The 22934-nt window shown below is 43.2% G+C and overlaps 1 protein-coding gene across 4 annotated transcripts in view; it reads right to left on the bottom strand.

Moving 5' to 3' along the window:
- Positions 1-20206: 20206 nt before the first annotated feature.
- The window catches only part of LOC139382741 (WT1 transcription factor a), a 29184-nt gene continuing 26456 nt past the window's right edge, over positions 20207-22934 (bottom strand). Inside the window, exon 8 of one of the 4 annotated variants that reach the window (XM_071126885.1) lies at positions 20207-22790. In XM_071126885.1, coding sequence (XP_070982986.1) covers positions 22669-22790 — 122 coding nt within the window. In that variant the 3' untranslated portion in view covers positions 20207-22668. The remainder of the gene's footprint in view (positions 22791-22934) is intronic. The other 3 variants (XM_071126867.1, XM_071126876.1, XM_071126860.1) reach the window with 3 other exon arrangements.

The following is a 22934-nucleotide window of genomic DNA, read 5'->3' as shown; positions in this document are numbered from 1 at the left end:
CAGTCATCTCAGATGTAATGTGTGAATAGACAGTCATCTCAGATGTAATGTGTGAATAGACAGTCATCTCAGATGTAATGTGTGAATTGCATTTTGAAATGGTAATACTTTGATGTTATGTTGTGTCATTTTGAACAGGTGATTTTAGTTCAATGAACAAATGATCTTAGCTTAATGTGTATTGTATCCAAGCAATTGGAAAAGGTGTTAGAGTTTTAAAAAAATGGAATTTTGATCATTGGTTGTGAGTTTTGTGTCTAGAGTTTTGAAAAATGACATCAAGGTTCCTGAAATTAGTACCAAAGTGATTGTAAAAAACGGTATTAACTGTGTTCTCTCTCTCCTTTCCTCCCGCTCTCTCTCTTTTCTCTCTCTCTTTTCCTCTCTTTTTCGCTCTTTCTTTCTCTTCCTTGCTCTCACTGTCTTCTGTATGTCTCTTCTCAGTCTAAGTGTCAGCGATGGGGGTGATTACTATACACACAGGACAGAGTAACAGTGCCCAGGAGTCATGTGCAACTTAAAATGCTGTGGTGTGGTTCTCACTGTGGCGAATGTGTTAATCATAGCAACCCCTCCAGAGGAAAAGTGCATCTCTGGGCCTTTAAGATGTCACCCTCTTATTGAAAGTGTGCATTATCCAACACCCCTCTGAACCTGTGTCCCCTACTCTCACTCCGACACACCCCTCTGAACCTGTCTCCCCTACTCTCACTCCAACACACCCTTCTGCACCTGTGTCCCCTACTCTCACTCCGACACACCCCTCTGAACCTGTGTCCCCTACTCTCACTCCGACACACCCTTCTGGACCTGTGTCCCGTACTCTCACTCTGACACACCCTTCTGAACCTGTGTCCCCTACTCTCACTCCGACACACCCCTCTGAATCTGTGTCCCCTACTCTCACTCCGACACACCCCTCTGAATCTGTGTCCCCTACTCTCACTCCGACACACCCCTCTGAACCTGTGTCCCCTACTCTCACTCCGACACACCCCTCTGAACCGGTGTCCCCTACTCTCACTCCGAAACACCCCTCTGGACCTGTGTCCCCTACTCTCACTCCGAAACACCCCTCTGAACCTGTGTCCCCTACTCTCACTCCGACACACCCCTCTGAACCTGTGTCCCCTACTCTCACTCCGACACACCCCTCTGGTATAAACTCTGTGGAATCTGCGACCAAACACTCTATCTGACTGGACATTGCGAAATGAGGGACTCACCCTTAGGTGATACAAGGCCACACGACTTCTCACAATTAGTGGGTTATATTTAAAGGCCAATTTAAAATGTACAGTTCCTTTTGACCAAAGGCCCTGGCCTAAAAGGCAGGCAGACAATCCTAGAGTCATCAGCAGTCTCACGTTATATGGAGTTTTAGACCAGAGGGGGACACTGTCATTTAGACTTTACGACAGACGCCTCGCGCCAAACCTGCAGTGCTTTCTAGCTGGGTGTGATGCTCTGGGTGGACTAATTGGGGAATATTACTAAGAATGGTAAAGGTCAGGAACTGAGTCATGGTTGGTTTTGACTTAGATTGCCTCCTCTTCAAGACTATTAATCCCTTTGATAACCTATCGGGCCTTTAGGCATAGAGTACCGTAGAACTGCATGTCATGGTTGGTTTTGACTTAGATTGCCTCCTCTTCAAGACTATTAATCCCTTTGATAACCTATCGGGCCTTTAGGCATAGAGTACCGTAGAACTGCATGTCATGGTTGGTTTTGACTTAGATTGCCTCCTCTTCAAGACTATTAATCCCTTTGATAACCTATCGGGCCTTTAGGCATAGAGTACCGTAGAACTGCATGCATGCAACAATGTTGTTTTGGTATCCTTTAAAGATGTTTGGTTTTAACATCAACACTTCAGAATACAACCAAATGAAAGCAGGAACATTGTATTGTACATACTAGCACATGGGTTATTTTGTATATGTTTGTTCTTGGCCTTACACAAGGTTTATTTGATCTCTGTCTCCTGGCCGGCTTGTTTTCTCCACATTGTAATCATTATATACTGTATGTGTCTCCTGGCCGGCTTGTTTTCTCCACATTGTAATCATTATATACTGTATGTGTCTCCTGGCCGGCTTGTTTTCTCCACATTGTAATCATTATATACTGTATGTGTCTCCCAGTATGTAGGGCAGATCAGTCAAGCGGAAAATATACCATTGAATCTCTTTCCAGGACGATCAAATTCCAACAGCTATTTCCTTTGGTGACTATTCCCTCCCAAATCCATCTGCACACTGTCCTGCTAACTGGAAAGGCATAATCTGATTGCATGGCTTTAACCACTGCTCTGTCCTTCCCACAAGTACCTGTGTGAAAACGAGCCCTGGGCTGACCATCACACTAATAATGGTGGAGCTTGGACAAACAGGAATAAATGAGGAGAATAACATTCATTATTCTGATAGCGAGTGCAATCTTCAGTCTGTAAATCACAGCCTTCACCAATTATATGCCATGAGGCGAGAGTCTGACCCAGAACGAACTGAGCTATGGACTTCCCCACTTAACTAAAAGCCTGGTATACTATGTCATGTTAATTAACTGAACTGGGGGTTCAGTGCTGGCTGTGGACCCAACTGAGGGTTCAGTGCTGGCTGTGGACCCAACTGAGGGTTCAGTGCTGGCTGTGGACCCAACTGAGGGTTCAGTGCTGGCTGTGGACCCAACTGAAGATTCAGTGCTGGCTGTGGACCCAACTGAAGATTCAGTGCTGGCTGTGGACCCAACTGAAGATTCAGTGCTGGCTGTGGACATATTTGACCCATTCACTGTAAAAAAAGAAAAAATTCAAAAACTTCTCAGCAAAGAACAGGAACTACACAACAGCAGCCTTTTTAATGAGCGAGTCAGATTTAGGATGCTGTATCCAGGCCAAGGCTGTGAGAAGTCTCATAGGAAGTAGTTGTACCTACTTACGAATGCATGAGATCACCCAGTTAAGAGTTATGTATTCAGTTTAGTCAGAACATATCTTTTTCATCCTCCAAATTGGAAAAAGCCGAGCCAAGTCGCAATGAGCAGCAGAGTTGAGAGCGTTAAAACTCTTGGCTGTATGCTCTTTCCCCCACAGACACAGAGTACGCACATCCATCCAGCGTGTTTCATGTACCACTGTAGCACACAGGATGCAGAGGAGTCGGAAAACGACTCAGAGGAAAAAAGAGCCAAAGTAAAACATAAAAAATAAAGGGCTTGATGCAGTGGTAACACATTGGCTTGGCCCAAATCAAATCATTATCATATATTGTGAATGTCTGATTTGCCCAAGCGACTGTTTTCTGTATGTCAGTGCATATGTAATAGCCAGTTGTCACAGCGCCACTGTGCCCCTGAAAGCTTAGTGGCTGACAAGGCCCTTAGAGAGGGGGTTAGGAGGGTCGCCAAGGCTGCAGGCTACACAAACGAAACACAGCAACTCCGCAGATCAACACATATTTGGGCAGCACACTCCTCGCTGTGACTCTCATCAGACATGACCATCAATACAGAGAACACAGAACGAGAAGATCCAAGCTGTCATTAGCATATGCACAACAGGCTCATTTGACTTGCAAACACGACGGCATGGGTTTTGTCACCTCAGATAGTATCTGGTGATGTAGGGGAAGGGAACGTGACATGTTCCTCTCTCTGCACTAGGCTAGAACCCCACAGACACCCTTCCTTCTATTCTGCCTCATTTCACTACAGTTACTGTAACATTATAGAATATTTTTTAAGCTTAAAAAATATTTTGGTTCTGATAATGAACAAAAAATCGAATTATCTTTATAGATATAAATATTGCGTGATCTAAAACGGTACCATTGACAGAGCTTTTAACTTGCTGTGTGCTTGTAAGTTTGTGTGTACAGTGCATTCAGAAAGTATTCAGACCTCTTCACTTTCTACACATTTTGTTATGTTACAGCCTTTTTCTAAAATTGATTTAAAAAAAATCCTCATCAATCTATACACAATGTCCCATAATGACAAAGCAAAAAGTGTTTTTTAGAATGTTTGCAAATTTATGACAAATAAAAAACAGAAATACCTTATTTACAAAGTATTCAGACCCTATGCTATGAGCTCATTTGCATCCTGTTTCCATTGATCATCCTTGGGAGGTTTCTACAACTTCATTGGAGTTCACCTGTGGTAAATTCAATTGATTGGACATGATTTGGAAAGGCACATACCTGTCTATATAAAGGTCCCACAGTTGACAGTGCATGTCAGAGAAAAAACCAAGCAATGAGGTCGAAGTAGTTGTCTGTAGAGCTCCAAGACAAGATTTTGTTGAGGCACAGTTCTGGGGAAGGGTAACAAAACATTTCTGCAGCATTGAAGGTCCCCAAGAACACAGTGGCCTCCATCATTCTTAAATGGAAGAAGTTTGGAACCACCAAGACTCTTCCTAGAGCTGGCCGCCTGGCCAAACTGAGCAATAGGGGGAGATAGGCCTTGGTCAGGGAGGTGACCAAGAACCTGATGGTCACTGACAGAGGTCCAGAGTTCCTCTGTGGAGATGGGAGAACCTTCCAAAAGGACAACAATCTCTGCAGCACTACAGCAATCAGGCCTTTCTGGTTGTGGCAGAAGCCACTCCTCAGTAAAAGGCACATGACAGCCCGCTTGGAGTTTGTCAAAAGGCACCTAAAGACCATCAGAAACAAGATTCTCTGGTCTGATTAAACCAAGTTTGAACTCTTTGGCCTGAATGCCAAGCGTCATGTCTGGAGGAAACCTGCCACCGTCCGTATGGTGAAGCATGGTGGTGGCAGCATCATGCTTTGGGGGATGTTTTTTAGCGACAATGACTGGGAGACTAGTCAGGATCGAGGCAAAGATGAACAGAGCAAAGATGAACAGAGCAAAGTACAGAGAGATCCTTGATGAAAACCTGCTCCAGAGTGTGTGTGTGTGTGAGGGGGGGGCTATGTGTATTTCGATGAGAATGTCAGTGGTTTAGGTAATATCCAACAGGTAAAAGTGGAAAACTAGAGATTTTCTCCCAGACCAAGCACTGGTGTGTGTCAATTGGTGTACAGTTTAATACATCTTTACATATTTGAGGTAAAGGTGTTTAAATTAAACAACTCTGTGCATGTTTAATACACATTCCCTAACTCTAATTTGGATGTTATGGATTCTCCTCAGTGCCATTAGCAGCTACACTGATCAGCCCTACTCTCTGACAAAGACAAACACTGCACTCATGTGGTTATAAAGAGCAACTACAACACAGTCTTTTCTCAGAGCGAGGGCTAGGGGGTTTAATATAATTATTTTGTGTGTGGGGTTTCTTTATCTGCCTGTGTGTTGGTGGAGGCTTGGCCCCTGCAGTAGGCCTCGCTCCAGAGTGTTGGAAAGCCCCTAGGATGGGGGGAAGGGATGGAGGGATGGAGAGATGTAGAGTTGGAGGGATGGAGGGATGAGAGATGGATGGGAAAGGGAGGTGAGGGCATGGGCTCGGTCATTTGGGGGGTCCAAGACTGAGCACCCCTGCCAATTCCTTCTTGCCCTTGGGGACATCAACCACAACAACATCAACGAGACTCTGAAGACTCTGATGACATACAGAAGAAACCAGAGCATGCACACACATAGACATACAAATACAAATACACACACACACACATAGATAGACAGACAAATACACACACACACATAAATAGACATACAAATACACATAGACATACAAATACACACACACGTAGACATCTTGGCTCTCTGGCACACACACACACACACACACACACACACACACACACACACACACACACACACACACACACACACACACACACACACACACACACACACACACACACACACACACACACACACACACACACACACACACACACACGCACACAGTTATACAGTGGCAGGTAGCCTAGTGGTTAGAGTGATGGACTTACAACCGAAAGGTTGCAAGATTGAATCCCCGAGCTGACAAAGTAAAAATCTGTCTTTCTGCCCCTGAACAAGGCAGTTAACCCACTGTTCCTAGGCCGTCATTGAAAATAAGAATTTGTTCTTAACTGACTTGCCTAGTTAAATAAAGGTTAAAAAATATATATATATATACTGTACATGCACATTAAGTTATATTAGTAAGCGTTCATTCAATAAAAAACATGTTCATACATTTCTTTACTTTTAACCAACAGTATTTGCAATTGTAGTATCCTTGAATAGAACACACACCCCCAACGGAAGATTACAAACCTAAAGCAACTAAACAATATATCCCTGGCTGAGAGCCAATACCCCTCTCACTGTGTGTCTGACTGTTCATCAGCCCCTTAGCTTCTGTTCTCCGCTGACTGTTTCCCTGGCCGCTCGCAGCCTCCTCACTTTGTTTACATCACACATCCCCTTGTTGGGGCTAATCTCTATTTAATGCTCCCACTGACAGTTTATAAATCGGACAAACCTTCCCAGCCAATGACTGGCTGTCAGTTACCTCTGTCTGTAGAGTGATGGATGTGGGCCTGAAATGTGATACTCTGCTGGGCAGTTTCACTTAGCTTTGTACAAACACACTCCACTCCTTCCTGATCCAACCATCCATTTTATCCTCATGGGGCTTTTCATTATATGAGGGAAAATATACAACAACCACTAAGTGAGAAAGATATTTACATTGTAAATTACTGGATGACATTATGATAATCTATCTGGCTGTTCCAACTGCTATTATTAAAGGCTCAGCGCAGTCAAAAACTAGATCTTCCTGTGTTTTATATTTCCACACTATGAGGTTGGAATAATACTGTGAAATTGTGATAATGCCCTTTTAGTGTAAGAGCTGTTTGAAAAGACTGCCTGAAATGTCTGCCTGTTTTAGTGGGATTTGGTCTGCCTGGTGACATCACCAAGTGGTCAATTAGTGAGTAGACAAATAAGAAAGAGAGTTCCAAACCTCTCTACCAATACCATTTGCTTTTCAGTTTTCCCCTTCCCACTCAGACCACTCCCAGACAGTCCTAGCAAAAGTATTGTTTGAGGATTTGCTCTTGGCTAAGAAGCGATTTTTGTTTATTTTCACAATTTTAATGGCAACAACCACAGTAATGTACTTAACTGATTCCCAGAAATGATTTCAAATTCAGATAAAAATGGCTGCATTGGACCTTTAAAATGATAATCTATTTAAATTGCTAGCACTAGGTGGCGCTGTGGGTTTGGTAATAACAGCATCAACAAAAAGAGAGGCCTGTGACATGGGCATTGTATTTAGATGTGAAAAAATATGGTAAAATGTGATTGTATGCTTTTAACCACTAGAGAGAGCTATCGCCTATACTCATAGACCTTTTTTCAAAAATAACATTTTCACAGAGGAAGTTGGGCACATGAGTGTCAACTGGGAGTTGCCAATCCACATGAAACATGTGCAAATTGATAGATAAATTCCACTAATGACAAAAATAAACTTGTACTTCCTGTAGGCTTACTTACAGATAATCAAGATAGCCATTAAAACAATTTATCTTAACATCAGAGATGAATAATAAAATACTTTTTTTGTATAAATATAGGTTTTGCTCGATGCTTTCATCAGATTTCCTCACCAGAGATAATACATCTAGGCTAGTTAATGTTTTTATTAGCTGACATATTTTCCATGTATGGCAATATATCACCAACCGGATAAGGCAAGCAGGGTTGACCTTTCAAAATAAAAGTTTTGTTCTTAATCTTATCTCCCTTTGACTAATGAAACTCTATATGGGCCACTAGAACAGGATCTAGACAGCCCATAACTGATATATTTTGGGCCCTAACTCAATTAGGTATTGGAACATGACATGGGAGCAAAGCTTGTAATCCACACCCATTCCTCTCCAAACCTTTACACTGATCTATCTGCTCTTAATTAATAGTAGAGATCCCGTCATCATTGTTGATGTAAGAGATCCACATATAATGATTTCATCAAGTTTAATACAGTTTTTTTTACAATCACTTTGGCACTAATTGCAGAACGTTGATGTAATTTTTCAAAACTCTAAACACAAAACTCACAACTAATGATCAAAATGCAAATTTTTCAAAACGCTGACACTTTTTCCAATTGCTTGGATACAATACACATTAAGCTAAGATCATTTGTTCATTGAACTAAAATCACCTGTTCAAAATGACACAACATAACATCAAAGTATTACCATTTCAAAATGCAATTCACACATTACATCTGAGATGACTGTCTATTCACACATTACATCTGAGATGACAGTCTATTCACACATTACATCTGAGATGACTGTCTATTCACACATTACATCTGAGATGACTGTCTATTCACACATTACATCTGAGATGACTGTCTATTCACACATTACATCTGAGATGACTGTCTATTCACACATTACATCTGAGATGACTGTCTATTCACACATTACATCTGAGATGACTGTCTATTCACACATTACATCTGAGATGACTGTCTATTCACACATTACATCTGAGATGACTGTCTATTCACACATTACATTTGAGATGACTGTCTATTCACACATTACATCTGAGATGACTGTCTATTCACACATTACATCTGAGATGACTGTCTATTCACACATTACATCTGAGATGACTGTCTATTCACACATTACATCTGAGATGACTGTCTATTCACACATTACATCTGAGATGACTGTCTATTCACACATTACATCTGAGATGACTGTCTATTCACACATTACATCTGAGATGACTGTCTATTCACACATTACATCTGAGATGACTGTCTATTCACACATTACATCTGAGATGACTGTCTATTCACACATTACATCTGAGATGACTGTCTATTCACACATTACATCTGAGATGACTGTCTATTCACACATTACATCTGAGATGACTGTCTATTCACACATTACATCTGAGATGACTGTCTATTCACACATTACATCTGAGATGACTGTCTATTCACACATTACATCTGAGATGACTGCCTATTCACACATTACATCTGAGATGACTGTCTATTCACACATTACATCTGAGATGACTGTCTATTCACACATTACATCTGAGATGACTGTCAATTCACACATTACATCTGAGATGACTGTCTATTCACACATTACATCTGAGATGACTGTCTACTCATTTCATTACAATGATCTAACTATCAATTGATACAACTGATAAAAATGATAAGTAACTGTTGCATTACTCTTAATGCATAGTTTTATGGAAACTGACGAACAATATTCCATGTTTAGATGATGAAAGTTTCAGGATAACGAGATCCATTGACACCAGTTACCGTGGAACATGAACCAAATGGACTACATTATCTATGGATGTAATATTTCATCATCATTCTTTATCAGACATGGTTTCTATGGTCCCATGTACCACTTTTCCAGACCATGTTTTCAGATTTGACATTACTGTACACTCACCGGTCACTTTATTAGGTACACCTATCTAGTACTGGGTAGGACCCCCCTGCCTCCATAACAGCCTGAATTATTCACGGTGTTGTACGTTAAGAGATGCCCTTCTGCACACCACTGTTTTAAACAGCTGTTATTTGAGCATTTGTGGCCTTTCTGTTAGCTTGAATGAGTCTGGACACTGTCCTCTGACCTCTCTCATTAACAAGGTGTTTTTCCCCACAGAACTGCCGCTCACTGAATGTGTTTTGTTTATCGTACCATTCAGGCAGAGTTGCAGGCAGACACATGATTCGCTGTTCGAATGTAACCTTCCTTGATGAGCTAAATCAGGTCTGTAGAGCTGATGGCATGACCTATGTCATTGTGTGGGATAATGTCAGGTTCCACCTTGCTCAAATGGGGCAAGCATGGTTTCAGGCACAACCACAATTTACCACCCTGTACTTACCCCCATAGTCTCCTTTCCTTAATCCGATTGAGGAATTTTTCTCCACATGCAGGTGGAAGGTATTTGATAGGGTCCCTTCTCCAGGCCATGGATGACGCATGCAATGACATCACGGCAGACCAGTGTCAGGCCTGGATTCACCATACAATGACATCACGGCAGACCAGTGTCAGGCCTGGATTCACCATACAATGACATCACGGCAGACCAGTGTCAGGCCTGGATTCACCATACAATGACATCACGGCAGACCAGTGTCAGGCCTGGATTCACCATACAATGACATCACGGCAGACCAGTGTCAGGCCTGGATTCACCATACAATGACATCACGGCAGACCAGTGTCAGGCCTGGATTCGCCCGAAGATTCTTCCCAAGATGTTTGGATAATGAAAACATCCATTGTGATGTGGATGAGAACCTGTGGCCAAATCCACAAGACAGAGTTGTAGGAAATATAGAAGTACAGTAATAAATCCTTTGTTTTTCTTTTTACAGTAAGCCAGGTGAGGAACACTGCAGTGATGTTTTACAGTATGCCAGATGAGGAACAATGCAGTGATAATTTACAGTAAGCCAGGTGAGGAACAATGCAGTGATGTTTTACAGTAAGCCAGGTGAGGAACACTGCAGTGATGTTTTACAGTAAGCCAGGTGAGGAACACTGCAGTGATGTTTTACAGTAAGCCAGGTGGGGAACACTGCAGTGATGTTTTGCAGTAAGCCAGGTGAGGAACACTGCAGTGATGTTTTACAGTAAGCCAGGTGAGGAACACTGCAGTGATGTTTTACAGTAAGCCAGGTGAGGAACACTGCAGTGATGTTTTACAGTAAGTCAGGTGAGGAACACTGCAGTGATGTTTTACAGTAAGCCAGGTGAGGAACACTGCAGTGATGTTTTACAGTAAGCCAGGTGAGGAACACTGCAGTGATGTTTTACAGTAAGCCAGGTGAGGAACACTGCAGTGATGTTTTACAGTAAGCCAGGTGAGGAACACTGCAGTGATGTTTTACAGTAAGCCAGGTGAGGAACACTGCAGTGATGTTTTACAGTAAGCCAGGTGAGGAACACTGCAGTGATGTTTTACAGTAAGCCAGGTGAGGAACACTGCAGTGATGTTTTACAGTAAGCCAGGTGAGGAACACTGCAGTGATGTTTTACAGTAAGCCAGGTGAGGAACACTGCAGTGATGTTTTACAGTAAGCCAGGTGAGGAACACTGCAGTGATGTTTTACAGTAAGCCAGGTGAGGAACACTGCAGTGATGTTTTACAGTAAGCCAGGTGAGGAACACTGCAGTGATGTTTTACAGTAAGCCAGGAGAGGAACACTGCAGTGATGTTTTACAGTAAGCCAGGTGAGGAACACTGCAGTGATGTTTTACAGTAAGCCAGGTGAGGAACACTGCAGTGATGTTTTACAGTAAGCCAGGTGAGGAACACTGCAGTGATGTTTTACAGTAAGCCAGGTGAGGAACACTGCAGTGATGTTTTACAGTAAGCCAGGTGAGGAACACTGCAGTGATGTTTTACAGTAAGCCAGGTGAGGAACACTGCAGTGATGTTTTACAGTAAGCCAGGTGAGGAACACTGCAGTTCACCTTTAACTGTTTTTTCTTTTTTGTAGCTAATTATTTTTGCTTTGATTCAGAGAAACCTATGTTGTGATTTTATTGCATTTCATCAGAAATGTCATATTTTGTTCAGTGATTCCACTCTGTCTGTAGTATTTTCTCTACTAGTCCTTTTACAGTGATGTATTTATGTGTGGTAGCATAATGAAACATGCATCACATATTTTGTACTACAATATTTAATGATTGTACGAACAACTACACAGTGAAACTATCGGTATCTTGTGTGTGGGTGATCTAAATGAATGTTCCTATGGTATTTCATGATAAATTAGTTATTTGAACCAATGATTCTGCAAGTGCAAGGTTTCTTTAAAGATATGAATTCACAATGCAATGTTTTGAACATTGGACAGCCTGTGTTACAAGTGATGACCATTTTGAATTTTGTGTCTAGAGTTTTGAAAAATGACCACAAGGTTTTGAAATTAGTGCCAAAGTGGTTGTAAAAAACGGTAAAACCTGGAAACCTGGAAACAAAAGCTTTTTTCCATTCTAAAATGTTATTTTATATCCCACTTTTCATGTTGATCGTGTCATATTTTCCCCATTCTATCACAACAACAACATAGTTTGTTTTACAACAGTGCGAACAGAATAACGCTGTCCGAGGGAAACACCCCATCAAATTAAGTCATTCATCAGAGGAGAGTAGTGCCACAGTGGCACTGAGAAAGACCAGCAGCCAGCACTCTAAGAGAGGAAGAGCCATATGCCTAAGAGAATTTTAAAAGGTATTTAAATCAACGCTCATATCTCAGATCACTCTGTTCCCCTCTCTTAAACCAGGGGGATAAATTATCAGACAGGGGCTCATCGAAGGCCAGCACAGCTGCACTGTGTGTGTGTGTGTGTGTGTGTGTGTGTGTGTGTGTGTGTGTGTGTGGGTGTGTGTGTGTGTGTGGGCAGTAACCTGTCTCTCTTGTCTCCAGAGTACTGCCACCTAAATGGTTAACTGCCACTTTAAGGGGCCAGTGGTGAGGTGCACCTAAAGCAGCTCACCCTCTGCCCTCTGTGGTGCAGCTGCAGCATTGACCCCTATGAAGCGCTGTATTTCATCTCCTGTGTGTTTGCTTTCTTCTGTCTGTCTACTTTACTGTGTGGAACAGCAACAGACCCCCATCACCCTTAACTCACAGGGCAGGTTTGTAGCGCAGCTCTGCCTGGGCCTGAAACAGAGATGTGCACTTCCAACATTAAACCAAGCATTCCATCACATATACTGTTACAGCTTCTAGTCCCAGTTGTGCCTCTCCATATGTTTCACAATATGTTTCAAGAGTTGTGTGTGTGATCGTGTTTAATTTTGCCACATTGACTTCATGTCCACATCCCAGTTCAAATCTAACTGTAGCCTCAACCCTAACCCTAACCCTAACCTTTACCCTTACCCCAACCCTAACCCTAACCCTAACCCTAACCCTAACCCTAACCCTAACCCTAACCTTTACCCTTACCCTAACCCTAACCTTAACCCTAACCCTAATCCTTACCCTAACCCTAACCCTAACCCTAACCCTTACCCTAACCCTAACCCTAACCCTAACCCTAACCCTAACCCATACCAATTGGAAGCACTAAAGGGCAGCTTTTCATTTTGGTAGGAGTTTGAAGTGGCCTGTGCGAACCTTTCCCCTAACCTTTCACCTCTCTGGCAGCTTTTTGAAGTGTTCCTTATTAACTGGAGGTGATTTTGGTTGGTGTTGGTCAGGGGTATCTGCAGTCTGCCAGTTGAGTATGGTTGGTGTCGGTCAGGGATATCTGCACATTGCCAGTTGAGTATGGTTGGTGTTGGTCAGGGGTATCTGCAGTCTGCCAGTTGAGTATGGTTGGTGTCGGTCAAGGGTATCTGCAGTCTGCCAGTTGAGTGTGGTTGGTGTCGGTCAGGGATATCTGCAGTCTGCCAGTTGAGTGTGGTTGGTCTAGGTCAGGGGTACCTGCAGTCTGCCAGTTGAGTGTGGTTGGTGTCGGTCAGGGATATCTGCAGTCTGCCAGTTGAGTGTGGTTGGTCTAGGTCAGGGGTACCTGCAGTCTGCCAGTTGAGTGTGGTTGGTGTCGGTCAGGGATATCTGCAGTCTGCCAGTTGAGTATGGTTGGTCTAGGTCAGGGATATCTGCAGTCTGCCAGTTGAGTGTGGTTGGTGTCGGTCAGGGATATCTGTAGTCTGCCAGTTGAGTATGGTTGGTCTAGGTCAGAGATATCTGCAGTCTGCCAGTTGAGTGGGGTTGGTCTAGGTCAGGGGTACCTGCAGTCCGCCAGTTGAGTATGGTTGGTCTCGGTCAGGGGTATCTGTAGTCTGCCAGTTGAGTATGGTTGGTCTAGGTCAGGGGTACCTGCAGTCCGCCAGTTGAGTATGGTTGGTCTAGGTCAGGGGTACCTGCAGTCCGCCAGTTGAGTATGGTTGGTCTAGGTCAGGGGTACCTGCAAGTCCGCCAGTTGAGTATGGTTGGTCTAGGTCAGGGGTATCTGTAGTCTGCCAGTTGAGTATGGTTGGTCTAGGTCAGGGGTATCTGTAGTCTGCCAGTTGAGTATGGTTGGTCTAGGTCAGGGGTATCTGCAGTCTGCCAGTTGAGTATGGTTGGTCTAGGTCAGGGGTACCTGCAGTCTGCCAGTTGAGTATGGTTGGTCTAGGTCATTGGTATCTGCAGTCTGCCAGTTGAGTATGGTTGGTCTAGGTCAGGGGTACCTGCAGTCTGCCAGTTGAGTATGGTTGGTCTAGGTCAGGGGTATCTGTAGTCTGCCAGTTGAGTATGGTTGGTCTAGGTCAGGGGTATCTGTAGTCTGCCAGTTGAGTATGGTTGGTCTAGGTCAGGGGTATCTGCAGTCTGCCAGTTGAGTGTGGTTGATGTCGGTCAGGGATATCTGCAGTCTGCCAGTTGAGTGTGGTTGGTCTAGGTCAGGGGTACCTGCAGTCTACCAGTTGAGTGTGGTTGGTGTCGGTCAGGGATATCTGCAGTCTGCCAGTTGAGTGTGGTTGGTCTAGGTCAGGGGTACCTGCAGTCTGCCAGTTGAGTGTGGTTGGTGTTGGTCAGGGATATCTGCAGTCTGCCAGTTGAGTATGGTTGGTCTAGGTCAGGGATATCTGCAGTCTGCCAGTTGAGTGTGGTTGGTGTCGGTCAGGGATATCTGTAGTCTGCCAGTTGAGTATGGTTGGTCTAGGTCAGGGATATCTGCAGTCTGCCAGTTGAGTATGGTTGGTCTAGGTCAGGGGTATCTGTAGTCTGCCAGTTGAGTATGGTTGGTCTAGGTCAGGGGTACCTGCAGTCCGCCAGTTGAGTATGGTTGGTCTAGGTCAGGGGTATCTGTAGTCTGCCAGTTGAGTATGGTTGGTCTAGGTCAGGGGTACCTGTAGTCTGCCAGTTGAGTATGGTTGGTCTAGGTCAGGGGTATCTGTAGTCTGCCAGTTGAGTATGGTTGGTCTAGGTCAGGGGTATCTGCAGTCTGCCAGTTGAGTGTGGTTGATGTCGGTCAGGGATATCTGCAGTCTGCCAGTTGAGTGTGGTTGGTCTAGGTCAGGGGTACCTGCAGTCTGCCAGTTGAGTATGGTTGGTGTCGGTCAGGGATATCTGCAGTCTGCCAGTTGAGTGTGGTTGGTCTAGGTCAGGGGTACCTGCAGTCTGCCAGTTGAGTGTGGTTGGTGTTGGTCAGGGATATCTGCAGTCTGCCAGTTGAGTATGGTTGGTCTAGGTCAGGGATATCTGCAGTCTGCCAGTTGAGTGTGGTTGGTGTCGGTCAGGGATATCTGTAGTCTGCCAGTTGAGTATGGTTGGTCTAGGTCAGGGATATCTGCAGTCTGCCAGTTGAGTATGGTTGGTCTCGGTCAGGGGTACCTGCAGTCCACCAGTTGAGTATGGTTGGTCTAGGTCAGGGATATCTGCAGTCTGCCAGTTGAGTATGGTTGGTCTAGGTCAGGGATATCTGCAGTCTGCCAGTTGAGTATGGTTGGTCTAGGTCAGGAATATCTGCAGTCTGCCAGTTGAGTATGGTTGGCCTAGGTCAGGGGTATCTGCAGTCTGCCAGTTGAGTATGGTTGGTCTAGGTCAGGGATATCTGCAGTCTGCCAGTTGAGTGGTGTTGGTCTAGGTCAGGGGTATCTGTAGTCTGCCAGTTGAGTATGGTTGGTCTAGGTCAGGGGTACCTGCAGTCTGCCAGTTGAGTATGGTTGGTCTAGGTCAGGGGTACCTGCAGTCTGCCAGTTGAGTATGGTTGGTCTAGGTCAGGGGTATCTGCAGTCTGCCAGTTGAGTATGGTTGGTCTAGGTCAGGGGTACCTGCAGTCTGCCAGTTGAGTATGGTTGGTCTAGGTCAGGGGTACCTGCAGTCTGCCAGTTGAGTATGGTTGGTCTAGGTCAGGGGTATCTGCAGTCTGCCAGTTGAGTATGGTTGGTCTAGGGTCAGGGGTACCTGCAGTCTGCCAGTTGAGTATGGTTGGTCTAGGTCAGGGGTATCTGTAGTCTGCCAGTTGAGTATGGTTGGTCTAGGTCAGGGGTATCTGTAGTCTGCCAGTTGAGTATGGTTGGTCTAGGTCAGGGGTATCTGTAGTCTGCCAGTTGAGTATGGTTGGTCTAGGTCAGGGGTACCTGCAGTCTGCCAGTTGAGTATGGTTGGTCTAGGTCATTGGTATCTGCAGTCTGCCAGTTGAGTATGGTTGGTCTAGGTCAGGGGTATCTGCAGTCCACCAGTTGAGTATGGTTGGTATGATTGGATATGTCCCTTTCCTGGGTAACAGACCTCTAGTCCCCTTACCTCAACCTAGATACATGTCGACTTCCCAGATTAACACATAAACCCTATAGCCTCAACACTAACCCTAGATAACTTCTCGGTTTAACACTAACCGTATAGCCTCAACACTAACCCTAGATAAGTACATTGTAAGTCCAGTGTAACAATGAGTAATTAGAATACATGTTACACTTTAATTACTGTAATAAGGACACTGCAAAGTAAACTGTCATCTAAATATAATGTTGCTCTGGGTTTTGCTCTGGGTTTTAGGCTGGGTTGCTGTATAAGAACTTAGTGTCAACTGCTGATGTAAAAAGGGCTTTATAAATACATGTGATTCATTGATTTGATTGATATCAAAGCACAACTACAGTGTAAGGCTCAACTAGCTACAGCCCCCCCATACCAGAACCACCTTCCCCGGTCTCGGTCTCATCCCAGCCTCGGCCCATGTCTCAGACAGGCAACAGGAGCTGAAGGAATGCAGCCTCCAGAGGAACGGCCAGCGCTCCACTCGGCGCTAAGCTGTACCAGGTCCCAAACATCTACAGTATCATCTCCTATCATTACAGCATTACCCAGTGGCCAAGAGGCCTGCACAACACCAACACTCACTAGCTCCCTCTCTCTCTCTCTCTCTCTCTCTCTCTCTCTCTCTCTCTCTCTCTCTCTCTCTCTCTCTCTCTCTCTCTCGCTCCTTTGCACTTGTTTATTTCTCTCTCTCTCTCTGTTTCTCTTCTGCTCTCTTTCTCTCTCTCTCTCTCTCTCCCTCTCTCTCTCTCTCTCTCTCTCTCTCTGTTTCTCTTCTGCTCCCTTTCTCTCTCTCTCTCTCTCTTCTCTCTCTCTCTCTCTCTCTCTCTCTCTCTCTCTCTCTCTCTCTCTCTCTCTCTCTATCTCTCTCTGTCTCTTTCTCTCCGCCTCTCTGTCTCTCTCTATCTCGCTGTCTCTCTCCTTTTCTCTCTCTCTCTGTCTCCCAATATAGCCCTGAATTGGTTCAGCTTACTGTACTGCCTGCCTGGTGAAAAAAAAGCTGGGATTTGAGTGCTATTAACGATTTCAATTTTCCATTTTATATTCAATAATGCTTTTCTCATAATCATAACAATATTTATGATTATTGGAATTAATTGCATTTTTACTCAAACTGTTCTGCATTTGTTTATGATCAACCCTCTCCTTTTGTTATCGGGGTAGAGCTTCTATAAATTGCAGGTAAGGCAGTGTTTAGTATCCATTGTTTCGTTTGCTTTTTATTTTCAAAGTGCACTAAGTATCCTTCATTGTAATGTGTCCCTTAGATCCAGGAGGTAAAGCATCCACAGATGATTTGTAATCAAGTAAGGTTAATCAAGGACATTAGAGGGAGCTCCTAAAAGACTATGACCTCAAGGTGATGTTATATATTATAGGTTCTGTGGATTTATTCCGTTGCCATGCAGGTTGGAGTACACATGTTTTTGGGCAGAGTGAGTGTGGATGTGGGTGAGAAGTAGGAGTGTAACTTCATGAGATTTACAACTCACTGATTCTTCAGCTACTATCCGCTCTCCTTGGATCAGATTCTCTCCGCTCTCCTTGGATCAGATTCTCTCCGCTCTCCTTGGATCAGATTCTCTCCGCTCTCCTTGGATCAGATTCTCTCCGCTCTCCTTGGATCAGATTCTCTCCGCTCTCCTTGGATCAGATTCTCTCCGCTCTCCTTGGATCAGATTCTCTCCGCTCTCCTTGGATCAGATTCTCTCCGCTCTCCTTGGATCAGATTCTCTCCGCTCTCCTTGGATCAGATTCTCTCCGCTCTCCTTGGATCAGTTTCTCTTCGCTCTCCTTGGATCAGATTCTCTCCGCTCTCCTTGGATCAGATTCTCTTCGTTCTCCTTGGATCAGATTCTCTTCGCTCTCCTTGGATCAGATTCTCTCCGCTCTCCTTGGATCAGATTCTCTCCGCTCTCCTTGGATCAGATTCTCTCCGCTCTCCTTGGATCAGATTCTCTCCGCTCTCCTTGGATCAGATTCTCTCCGCTCTCCTTGGATCAGATTCTCTCCGCTCTCCTTGGATCAGATTCTCTCCGCTCTCCTTGGATCAGATTCTCAGCGACAGGCCTTAAGCTTCTAATTGCTGACAGACTCCTCCAGTCTCACTACCTATTCCCCAAATAAACAAACTGATCAGACGCTGAGTGCCTAAGACCCTATACATTCCCTCCTGTGTCTTTACTCTTTAGTAGGCCTCATTATTTATCACCATCTCCCTGTTAATCTTATCAAATCAGAGGCTTGACTGAAGGGCTGAGACGGGCCCACTGGTCTGGGTCGTAAACGTGTCAGCGACACGGCAGGATGCTTTGACCAGCAGAGCAGCTAAGGGCTTATCAGGTTGGAATCACCCACCAGCACTTTACAAGCTCAACACACACCAACCCCACACTCACTCTCTGTGGTCACTGGTCACACTGTTTACTATATCACCGAGCTAGAACTCATTAATAATGTCTTGTGTTCAATAAGGTCACTAATATTATATAAAGTGATATAATATAGTATGCAATGGTTAATATAATTAGCTGGTATATAGAAAGACTGGTTTAGTGTGCTAAAAATAAGATGGGGAGCAGGTTTGAATGTGTATATTCTCTGAACAGCGTCTGTATCAGTTGAATGGTTTGCATAGCAGCTGTTGGGATGAGGCATTGTTAATATAACAAATGTGTTCTACATTGTGTGTTATTCCCACATCTCTGGACGCAGTGCCATGGCTTTGGCATTCTGGAAATGGATGAAAGAGGATTCTGAGGGGATTTCAAAGTTGTAGGAAGATGGCACATCTATATGGAGACATCAAATGTACACTATATTGTTTATGCTAGCGTGTTCTATCAGATATCAGTCGATTGTTTGGTTTCTTTGGGTCAACTGACATAGAGGAGAACCCCACTGAGACATCTCTCTGTTCTGAACCTAAAACCACACTTTCTTTTTAACAGTCACAGGATCTTCAGACGGTTTAAAGGGTTACTGTAATGTGTTTTATATATACTGTACATCTCATGACTGCTAAACTAGATGACTAGCGCATTTCAAATCCATAGATAGTAATGTCAAATGTTCATTACCTTTTATGATGAAGGTAAACCACATGAACAATGACTTCTTAGATAAAACAAAAGGCTTTGATTGCAGTGTTTAATGTACTGTAAAGTTGTCCTACGACAGTACACTATACTGATGTCATCCGTATTCTTTCCCATTCAACCCTATCCTCTTAGAAAGCCCCACATTTATGTAAAGGAATGTACTATTTCTAAGTGGATGGTTTTCATACAGCCTCTGTTGTGACGATTATAAGTGGACTGCACTAAAGTTACAAAAAACAGTCACCTCTCTTCAAAGGCTGTGGAGCTGGGCCTTGGAGCAGAAATCTGGGACAGAGATTAACCACTGGCACTCTTGAGATATAGAGTTTTTCTATATGAGTAATAGTGTGAGAGAGTCAAGCTGATTTACACAACACTGGGGCCAAGTGAATAGTTAAAGAAAGAAGAGGATCTCAGCAACAATATTCCCCCAATGTGATAAAACACCATCACCATGCAGTCAGCCACTCGGAGAGAAGGCTTGATGTTTTAAAGCTAGCTGTAGTACATTTTGACATTATAGCAAGCTTTTTGTCTGTTGTTTTCACAGTGACAGTGCATTAATGTGGATGTCAAATTATAAAAAAACTCACAACGGAAAGAGGATATTTTTGTCTTGATTGAGAAACAACATAGAAGTGTGTCGTTTTTCTAAGTGCAGGGAGAGTGCATAGCTGGCTTGATTAAGATGGAGTGCTGAGCAACAGTGAGTTTGAGAGAAAACATGTTTATGTTTATCTGTGTCTCCTGTTTCACTCAGAAGCCAAGGAATTTTAAAATAATCTGGTTCGAGATAAAGAAAACAGCGGATGTTAGCTACAGTCAAAGAGTTCTGTTTTGTTATCATAACTACTTTTATTCTGGCCAGTATGAGCCTCCTCTGGCGACTCGTGTAAGATGACCTACGAGCGGTCACGACCTGGTCAGGTTAAGGTCAGGCTATGGTCTGGTCATTGGGTCTCAGGAGCGCGGTTGATCAGCCCTGTTAGTGAGGGCAAAAGTAACTCAACACTGGCCCCCTGAGCCAACACAGCTGCCCAGGCAGGCCACACACTGCTGGAGGACTTTAATACAGAACTCAATGGGGAAAAATAACAACAACAACAGAATCAGTATATATATATATATATATATATATACTGTATAAAAATAGTGGGGAAAACATACAGTTTAAACAGAGGGGAACAGAACATGATACTGATGATAATACACTTCAGAGTAAAAAATGTTTTTTCCATGACAGATAAGTGTTTTGACACTTACAGTTTTTCTCAATTGCTAAAACACAAATTCTGAAACCTTGCTCCATTTCCTGAAAACATTAAACACATTAAAAACCTCATCTTCAAGCACTATTTACATAACCTCTGACTCCTCTTGCAAAATTAAACATTCGCCTCAAAACAGTTTTACCTGTGTTCAAAATCAAACACTGCTCTCAAATCATAAACAAAGTGATCAAAATGATTGAGAGTGATATACACTCTCAAGCAATAGAAAACACATTGTTCAAAACATACAATTTTCAGGGAGAAGTACATTTTTTATCTAAAAAAATTCATATTTTTCTGTCATTGTCTTTTGATGAACGAAAACATGTTCTATCATAGTAGCTCAAAATTGATCAGAAATGACTACTCTGCTTTGCTCTTTGCAATTTTGTTTTTTGTTCTTCCTCCTCCTTTTACCACTATTTTTACAGTACTGTACCCTGCATCTCACAAACTTGTTCTTTGTCTCTGTGATACTGTAATTCTTGTTCTTTGTTGATAAGAACCTGCAACCAGTCAAAATCTATTGAGCAGTCAGTACTGTTAATAAATGGAAAGCACAATGTTCAGGGCCATACAATTTGTCCATTGTACAGTATACAGCCTACAATGCACTGTACTACAGTATCCATTCTCAGACTTTCTCCTTCCCACCTTCAACAACCTGTTTGCTCTCTGAACCAACTTATATTGGTTGTGTCGCATCATTTGAAACAGGCTAAATCCATTTTGAGTGGTTGTGTTCAATCAATGACATATGTTCTCTATTTGTATTTGATTGTTGCCACTTGTGTTTACCAGTATGGATGACATGTGCATTAGAGTGCAGAATGTGTTTTGAGAATGAGAATGTGTTTAAAGTTTTGCTGAAAAATCTAAGTGAGATCTGCTAATGGTGTTTTATCATGTGAAATGGTTTAAGGTATTGACAACAGACTGCATAATTAGCTAAATGAGTCCAGGCAACTGAGAACTTTGTTCAGCCAATGGGTTTTAGTGTTTTAGCAGTTGAGAAAAACTGTAAAAAAGCATTTCCTGGATCTATCAAAGTAGGTCTAGTCTACAGTATAATAGTTAAGTCACATGTTTCCATGGCAAGGATATTTTTTTCAAATACAATCCATTGTCCAGTACTATTATTTACATGATTTAATAACACAACTTCTTGACCACATGGCCAGTGTGACGATACGTGTATATTTTTCAACTCACATCCCCAAAATCCACAGTCAAAGTGAAACAATATTTACAGACAACATCACAGACCGAAGCGAACTTACTGTAGCTTTATGATTCAACTACCTGGTGCAGATCAAATTTGTGGACTGAACGAAAGCGATGATGAACATGCTGTTGGACCAAAGTAAAAAATGTCCCCCGTTCCATAAATCATTCCAGTGAAAGATATTTTAATTCACAAAAGTATGATAAAATAATAAATTAATCTGAAACTGCTCAAAGTAACACTACAAATGAAAAAAAAAGGCATAAAGTCATTAACATCTACTGTATACAACACCAACAAGAGACAGAAACAATTTTTTTCCCTCTTTAAATGTCTTACTAAAAATAACCCTCTGGATCAGAGCATCTGGACAGAGGACCGTCCTTAGATGGGGCTGTTTGGAGGACTGTGCGTAGGTGAGGCTCTACAGCTACATGCAGATGAACAGGACTGTCAGCCTCCTGCTCTGTTACCACAGCCACAAAGTAATAAACCCTGCCTATTCCTACAATTTCTCTTCTTTAAATATCCACAATTCCTCTTCTTTAAAACCTTATACATAACCCTTACCTTAAATTAAGACTAACAAGCTCATTGTTGATTTTATGAATCTTTACAATGCAGTCATGTTTTACTTTGTGGCTGTGCTATCTAGTGGATAGACCTGCTCTGCTGCGTGTCCCCTTTGTGCTACAGGCATCGTTGAACGAGATGGAGATTCAGAGTCTCATGTAGGCAGAGTGTTAGAGAGCAGCGAGGCCAGTGTGTATGCAGAGCAGAGTGGTCTGGTTCAGATCTGGCTCAGATGGCAAGTTGCAGCTTGGTCAGGTTCCTCTGGTGCATGTTGTGGTGACGAACCAGCTCATCAGACCTGGCAAACTTCTTCTGACAGTTGGGCCATCTGCAGTTGAAGGGCTTCTCGCCTAGGAGAGGGAGAGAGAGCGTTGTTAGGTAGTATCTGGTTTAAATTATACTGAAGGGGAGGAAGAGATCCAATTCATTTCCTATGATCCTTTTAGATCACTTTCAGTAACATTTTATCTAACCAATTTCCATGTGGTAAAATA

Source organism: Oncorhynchus clarkii, chromosome 2 (assembly GCF_045791955.1).
Source record: "Oncorhynchus clarkii lewisi isolate Uvic-CL-2024 chromosome 2, UVic_Ocla_1.0, whole genome shotgun sequence".
Taxonomy (NCBI): domain Eukaryota; kingdom Metazoa; phylum Chordata; class Actinopteri; order Salmoniformes; family Salmonidae; genus Oncorhynchus; species Oncorhynchus clarkii.
This window is presented reverse-complemented; position numbering and strand designations above follow the sequence as displayed.